The sequence below is a fragment of the Otolemur garnettii genome, unplaced genomic scaffold, assembly GCF_000181295.1.
Source record: "Otolemur garnettii isolate 467f Iridium unplaced genomic scaffold, OtoGar3 scaffold00018, whole genome shotgun sequence".
Taxonomy (NCBI): Eukaryota; Metazoa; Chordata; class Mammalia; order Primates; family Galagidae; genus Otolemur; species Otolemur garnettii.
This window is the reverse complement of record NW_003852413.1, coordinates 4,873,100-4,880,806: the sequence shown is the minus strand read 5'-3', so window position 1 is coordinate 4,880,806 and position 7,707 is coordinate 4,873,100. Positions and strand designations below refer to the sequence as shown.

General features: G+C 45.9%; 1 protein-coding gene across 1 annotated transcript in view; it reads left to right on the top strand.

The window, feature by feature from the left end:
• Nucleotides 1-1,591: 1,591 nt before the first annotated feature.
• Nucleotides 1,592-7,707, top strand: part of SEC14L1 (SEC14 like lipid binding 1) — a 57,447-nt gene continuing 51,331 nt past the window's right edge. The window contains exons 1-2 of the mRNA XM_012803211.2: nucleotides 1,592-1,663; nucleotides 4,183-4,275. Of these exons, the coding sequence (XP_012658665.2) occupies nucleotides 4,213-4,275 (63 nt within the window). The 5' untranslated portion in view covers nucleotides 1,592-1,663; nucleotides 4,183-4,212. The remainder of the gene's footprint in view (nucleotides 1,664-4,182; nucleotides 4,276-7,707) is intronic.

Below are 7,707 nucleotides of genomic sequence, written 5' to 3'. Positions count from 1 at the left end.
GCTCGTGAATTAGCAGGTTCTTTAGTGTAGTCACTTTGGGTTCTGCCAGGCAGTGGAATCCTGAATGGCTATGACAGTTTGTTAATGGAGCCTTAACGCTTTTTTGCATGTTTTCTTCATCTGTTTATACCTGGTAATTGTCTTCCCCTTATCTGGGAGATACCCCTGAGGGCAACACAATGAGACTCTGTCTCAAAAATTAAAAAAAAAAAAAAAAGAATATGTTTGAAAAGACAAGGTTAAATAAAAAGAAAGAGAAAAAATTGAAAAATGAAAAACAGAAAAAAAGTTTGTTTTACAGTGTTTCTCACAGTCTGTCTCTGCCAAGTCTCTCTGGGTGTCATTTACCACGTTCCTCTGTTCTCTTTCCTGTCAACGGGTGGTTCTAGCAGTTTATCAAAACAGGCCAAGTTTTGGCAAGACCATTTCAATAGGCGCTGCTGTTACTCCTGTCGGGAGGTTTATCATGCCTTTTTCAAAGCATTTTTTGAAGGTGGATATGAACGAGGCAAAAAGCCAGCAAGACTGAGTCCAGTCAGTAATGTAGGTGATCAAGCTCAAAAATGATGGTTTGAGTTGAAACAAGGTGTGATCAAATGATGAATGACTTGCCTGTGTGGCTGGTAAACTGGCTCTGGAGGAAAATTCCAAAACAGTTCCAAAAATGTTCTGTGACATGGCAGCATGAAATGTGCAGCCACCCAGAGTGACTAATATGCATTGGTCCACAACAACACTGACATTGATGATGAAATGGTATGTATTATAAAGTCAGCTCTGCCACGTGGGTGGACACACGAGTGTCCCCTTTCAGGTCACTGGCTCCTATTAAGGACCACTGAATGTCTTCGTGTACGCCCCACTTCAGATTTAAAGTGGAGCTGAACTGTCGTTGTCTTGCTTCAATGCGAGACCTGCTTAGCAGCCCGGCCCAGGACCCGTCGGCCCGCCGAAGGGCCCTCAGCAGTGTAGACAAGGATGCTGCCAGGCTGCACCCGCCCCGGTGCTTGCCTCATCTCCATTCTCAGCAAGAATGTGGTCAGGACGGCTCCGGAGCAGTCAACAAAAAATGAGGAAGCACATCTCAGAGCCTCCAGGACTGACCCGAGGTGAGCCTCAGAGCGGGCGCCCAGAGCAGGAGGCCACGGCTGTTCACTAACTACCCGGGTCCAGGTTTGCGGAAGCGCGGCCCTCACTCGCTGACCCCCACTCCACCTCCGCGTGAGGCCCGGGGAGCCCCGGCCCGTGATGCAAGGAACAGGGTGGAGCCGCGGGGCCACCAGCGAACCCCGTGGCGCTGACGCTTTCCCTAAGCACCTCCCACGTCTGCCGGCCTGGAGCTTGCACCTGCGCAGCTCCGGCCCAGCCCGGTTGTTACCCCCTCCCCCTCCCTAGCAACGGTCGCCCGCTCCCGCCTTCGCCCCCCTCGGCCACATTTACGCATGCGCGCCCCTTCCGGCACTCGGCCCCGCCCTTCCCGTCACCCGTAACAACCACTGGTGCCCTGGCCGCGCCCCTCCCCGCTCCCGCCCCCCGTCCTCCTCCCCGGAACCGGCGGTCTAGCTGCGGCCGTCAAGCAGTGGAACGGCGACGGCACCGCAAAATCGCCGGCATGAGCGCCCTCCGCCGCCCCGCGTCCCGGGCCCGGCCTTTCTGACAAGAGGTAGGCGCGCGTCGCCGCGGCGGGCTCCGAGCGCGCCCCCCGCCCCCGCCGGGGTCCGGCGCCTCCCGGGCGGGCTCCGAGGAGCTGGGCGGCTGGCCAGCTGCTCCCGTCCTGCCCTGGGACGGGCGCCCGCAGCGGGACCTCGTCGGGTCGCCCCTCCTCGCCGCCCGCCCCCAGCCCGCCGGGCTTCCCACTCCCGAGTCCCTCCTTGCGGGGAGCGGAGTTTGGGTCCGGAGCCTGTCTCCGGCCCACGTCCTCTGTGTCGCCCGGGCTGGGGCTCCTCCCGGAGCAGTCGGGCAGGACCCCTGCGGAGCAGCCCCGAGTGCTAGATTCTCCTCCCCCCGCCGGGGACGTATCCCCGGGGTCTGGCCGGTGGCTCGTTTTAAACACCAATTGTCATGCAATAGAGGCAGCCCGGGTCCAGGATGCCCCTGGGCGGTTGTTACTCCGGATGCCCGCGTAGGGCGTTTGTCTGGACCAGAGCATCGGAAGCTGGCAACTGGCAGGAGTTCAGAAGCTCGTGAATTAGCAGGTTCTTTAGTGTAGTCACTTTGGGTTCTGCCAGGCAGTGGAATCCTGAATGGCTATGACAGTTTGTTAATGGAGCCTTACGCTTTTTTGCATGTTTTCTTCATCTGTTTGTACCTGGTAATTGTCTTCCCCTTATCTGGGAGATACCCTAAAATTAATTTTCTCAATTAAATTTTAAAAAGATGATTAGATTCCCACTGTGCGGCAAGATTGTATGGTTCGTAGAAACGAAATAGAACGTGTCCCCAGTGCACCAGGACGCATCAGTCCTAGAATCGAGATTAATGAAAGCTTTAACTTGAGTTTGGCGGAGAACTCAAGAGCTTGGCTCTAATTCTCTTGATTTTAGAGTTGGAAGTCTTTCGCGATTGTCTCCCCCCAAACCTCATTTTACGGAGATGAAACTGTCCTAGAGAATTCAGATGCCCTCCTTGAGGTCATCCACAGTTACTCCTTTCGCAGTTTCCCACTGGCAAGTGGTGCTGTTTTTCACTGTAATCTGCTCCTTGTGAGAGGTATGCCAAGCATGCTACAGAAAGTTCCAGATGTGTTTAAATGTAATTATGTAGATAGGAATTTTCTGAAATAAAATATATCTTCCTAAATTTTTTTAAACAGACTTTGGGCTCCTTGAGGAGCTTTTGTACTTTTGAATATTCTCTCACCATATTCAGCCTGAAATAACGTTCTTTTTATTATTTTAAATTAATGTGAGGATAAAGATTTTTAGATTATATTGTTTTCACTTATAAGATGAAGTTAAGTTGAAGTTGAGCCTGTCACCCAGGAGGTGTGCTGAACACCCTCACATTGTGTACATTAGGTGACACCCTGCCAGTCGCCCTCCTTCCTCCCTAAAACAACATTCTTAATGATTATCCTCAGCAAGACAGGTAGGCTCATTGGATTTCTTTTTCTTTTTTTTTTTTTTTTGAGACGGAGCCTCAAGCTATCCCCCTGGGTAGAGTGCCGTGGCATCACGCTCACAGCAACCTCCAACTCCTGGGCTCAAGCGAGTCTCCTGCCTCCGCCTCTCAAGTAGCTGGGACCACAGGCGCCGGCCACAACGCCTGGCCATTTTTTGGTTGCAGCCATCATTGTTGTTTGGCGGGCCCAGGCTGGGGATTTGAACCTGCCACCTTAGGTCTATGTGGGTGGCGCCTTAGCTGCTTGAGCCACAGGTGCCGAGCCGGATTTCTTTTTCTTACTCATATTTAAATACGGGAGTAAGAGTCACAGAGGACTCCAAGTAAAAGTGTGTTTTAAGAAAAATCCTCCAAGCCTGGCCCTAACGTGTGATTATGTACTTTGCCGGAGGAGTCCTTGACCTGTGAGTTAGGCTTTGAGCATTAACTTGATGACTTACAGATACTGCAGCTGTTTGAGGCTGGAGATTTCAGTGGAGCCTCTAGCCAGGGTACTTACCATCTCTGCTACTTCAAGATAGGTCTTCAAAATTGTAGTGTACACAGTTAGAAAACAGGAATTGATGAAAGTTTCCTTTGAAGCTGGCTTTTGAGAATTCCATCATTTGAGATACAATAGTATTGTTTGCCACTTTTATTTTTGTTTCCCAAGGACTGGCATTTTAATGTGTGGCCATTTTTATTAGGCTCCGAGTGGAAGTTGTTGAAGAGAAAATGATAATACTAATTCTGTTGGTTATTAGAATAATTGAGTCAAAGTGTTTCTTTGCTTGCCGGAAAGGACTCAGGTCACCTAACCCGATGCAGTTGAGGGTATTGGAGACCTCCACCCTTAGACCAGGGCTCTTTCTCTGGTTCCACTGGGACTTCCTCTCCTTTTCTTACTGTTTGACTATTCTCCTTACTCTTATGTAATTCAGTATCATCTTTTGATTTTTGTGTACATAGAATTATGTCCTATTGTGGTCTCTTTCTGTCCTTAGAATATGTTACAGTGGGTCACTGTGAATTTAATTTATTTCTGTATCGTGGTTATTTACCACATGTTTTTATGTTTTGCAGGTGTGAGAGGATTGCAATTATATTACAATCATGGTGCAAAAATACCAGTCACCGGTAAGGGTGTATAAACACCCCTTTGAGTTAATTATGGCTGTAAGTACTTTACATTTCAATTTACTCTTTCCCTTATTTTTTTTAAGTACAGCATTAGAATTTGATGATCTGTGAACATTTATAGTTTGTCTTCATTGCTGCATTTATACTGAGTCTAGATTTTATTCTTGTGAACTGTACCTGGAGTCTTAAAATGTTTTTAAAATACAAGCCTCTGAAAATAAAAATCTGTGTTTTAAAAAAAGATGCACCTCAGGGTGATGTATGAATTTAAATTAATTCTTTATTTGAAAACACAGAAGTGGGATTCTGACAAAATACTTCTTCCTCTGGATTTCTTTTTTTCTTTGTTAAAATAGAAAAAGAGACACAGAGTGTGATTTCTTCTACTTTTACTTGTTTGAAGGGTGCTCTGGTTCTGGGTGAATTCACTTCGCATAGTTTTAGAACAGTGCTATAGGTTGGAATTATACTAACATTGATCAAATGACTCTTTTGAGTGAGTTTTTCTCCTAATATCAAATCCATGAGTTAAGTTAGAATTCAACAAAGGGGGTAACTAAAAACTTCTTTCATTTACCCAGAGAGTTTGACTAAAAATAGGCATTTTACTAATGTAAAACAAAAATCTTTTCCAATCACTTTTGTATTACTATAGGGCATTCCTTTTTTTTCGTGTTATCATAATAAGATATAATATGGGGCCAGGCTCAGGTGGCTCATGCCTGTAGTCCCATCCACTAGGAAGGCTGAGGCAGAAGGATTACTTGAGCACAGGAGTTCAAGGTTGCAGTGAGCTATGATGACACCACTGTACTCTAACTGGGTGACAGAGGAAGACTAGGTCTCAAAAAAAAAAAAAAAAAGATATGGGGTGGCGCCTGTGGCTCAAAGGAGTAAGGCGCCAGCCCCATATACCGAGGGTGCTGGGTTCAAGCCCGCCCTGGCCAAATTGCAACAAAAAAATAGCCTGGCGTTGTGGCAGGCGCCTGTAATCCCAGCTACTCGGGAGGCTGAGGCAAGAGAATCACCTAAACCCAAGAGCTGGAGGTTGCTGTGAGCTGTGATGCCACGGCACTCTACCAAGGGTGACAAAGTGAAACTCTGTCTCTAAAAAAAACCCATCCCTGGCCAAAAACTGCAAAAAAAATGTATACAGGCAAATACAATACATACAGGAAAATGCATGTATTATAAACATACACCTGATGAAAAGATGTATGTCAGGCTGAACATAACCTAGCACCAGGTTCAGGCTATAAGCAGCCCATGAATAAGTCCCACTCATTTCCTCACCCCTGCAGAGTCTGGACTCCAGCACCATTGGTGCCTGTTACCTGTTACCTGTGTATGTTCTTCATACAAATAGAAACTGTTTTAGCATCTAGCTGCTTCTGCTCAGCATTGTGAGATTTATCCAGATCAGTCCAGTTTTGAAAAACAATAAAACTCAGGTCCTGTCATTAGGGGAGTTTTTTTTTTTTTTTAAATTGAGGTCCAATTTAATGGTTACATGTCAGGTATTGAGTTTGATTAGTTTTAACAAAACAGTCACCGACACCCTCTGTCAAAACAGAGAACATTTGCATTCATACCCTAGAAAGTTCCTTTGTGCCCCTTTTGTTTGTGTTTATGTGTAGGTGTTTCTTTACAAAGTTCTGTATTTCTGTTAAATATATTTACCTAGGACTGCTGAGTATTTTATGTTCTGACTTACCAGAAGGTTTCCTGTTTGCATGTTACTTGTGCTATTTGGCTTTTGGTTGTGTGGGGGCAAATGCTCATTCCAGCTAACTTGAGAGGAATTTTGTTAGTGGGAACACTTCTGGTGTGATAGGGATCACACAAAAATCCAGGAATTCCATTTGGGATGGGCTGAGGAAAGGCCTAGCTTTGGAGAGTGGTTCTTGGCAGTCTGGGGCCTCCACACCAGTTGTTCCTAGAGCTTCACCCCATGGGTCTCTGCCTTTCTCCCACCACCAGCTGGCTTCTCTGCTAACTCCAGTTTCCCCTCTCTTGTAGCTTCAGTTCACCAGCTTTCTTAGCTGACCAGAACCCCCTGGCCCTAGTTCAGCTTTGTGGCATTTCTTGTTGCATTCTTTCAGTTTCTAAGTGACCAGTGCTTGTCACATTTCCTAGTTCACATTCTCCAGAGAAACTTGATCTGGTTCCTTTCTTCCCCCTGGCTCTAGGATCTAGGGTATTGGCCAGTCTGTGGATTATCAGCCTGGAGTGAATTGCCTGGCCCTTGTTCAGTTAGCTGAGCTGGTGGGGGTCTATGGAAGAGGTGTTGGGGGTAGTGGAGGCAGAAAGGCAGCTTTGCAAAAGCAGAGTTCCTGCCCTTTTGCCCACGCAGGGGGCCTGTGGACAGAGGGTGATGTGGGGCAGGCACCATGATGGGGTGAAATTTTTCACAACATTCAGTGTGATTTAAAAAGCCTGATGCTACCCCTTTTTCATTTGAAGCAAAGGTTGGTCTCTTTGACAAATGTTAGATTTAATAAGGAGGTGTTTTGATTGTCTCATTCAAACTTCCTTATTTCCCTAATGTTGCTATTTTTAAAATTGTGAAGTTTGCCTCGCCAGTTTTATGCATGAATTTGCAGAAGAACTTGAAATTCAAATTCTGAGCCACCCCCACTGTTTTAAAATTAAGCCATTTTTGGCCAGGCATGTGGGCTTCTGTAATCCTGACACTCTGGGAAGCGGAGGTGGGAACATTGCATGAGATCAGGAGTTCGAGACCAGTCTAAGCAAGATTGAGACCCTGTATCTACCAAAAAAATAGAAAAAATAAGCTAGGAGGCTGAAGCAGAAGGATCACTTGAGCCCAGGAGTTTGAGGTTGTAGTGAACTATGATGACACCACTGTACTCTACCTGGGGTGACAGAATGAGACTCCCGTCTTTAAAAAAAAATTAAGCCATTTATAAATTGTTTCAATGAACTGGTTAATTTCCTTTTTCCTCTTTTTTCCCTTAGCCCTACCAGCTTCAGGACATTTTCTTTTGAATATGTTAGATAATAAATATTTTTTAATCTGAAAAGGAAATATGTTATCTTTTTGTTCCCCTAAACTAGAATGTTTATTAAGTCATTAGTGATTGTTTTTATTAACAGAGTGGATTTTTCTTGAGTCATTAGTGATTTTTGCATGGTGTCATTTGCTCCTTTTTATGACTGTTTGATTGTGTGGTCTAAAATCGTCAGTATTTATTTTGCTTTACTTGTTTTTTTTCAGTGAATAAAAAACAATGGCATGATAATCTGAAAATACCCTTTTCAGTTCATCATTTAGAGTGAGGAAAGAGATGCACATTTAAGGCAATAGCAGAACCATAGTTTCAACGGACAGATTTGTGAGAATGTCAGAAGTGACCGTGTCTCAGTGAGCACGGTGCGTGGCAGAGTCAGGAGCGACCGTGTCTCAGTGAGCACGGTGCGTGGCAGAGTCAGGAGCGACCGTGTCTC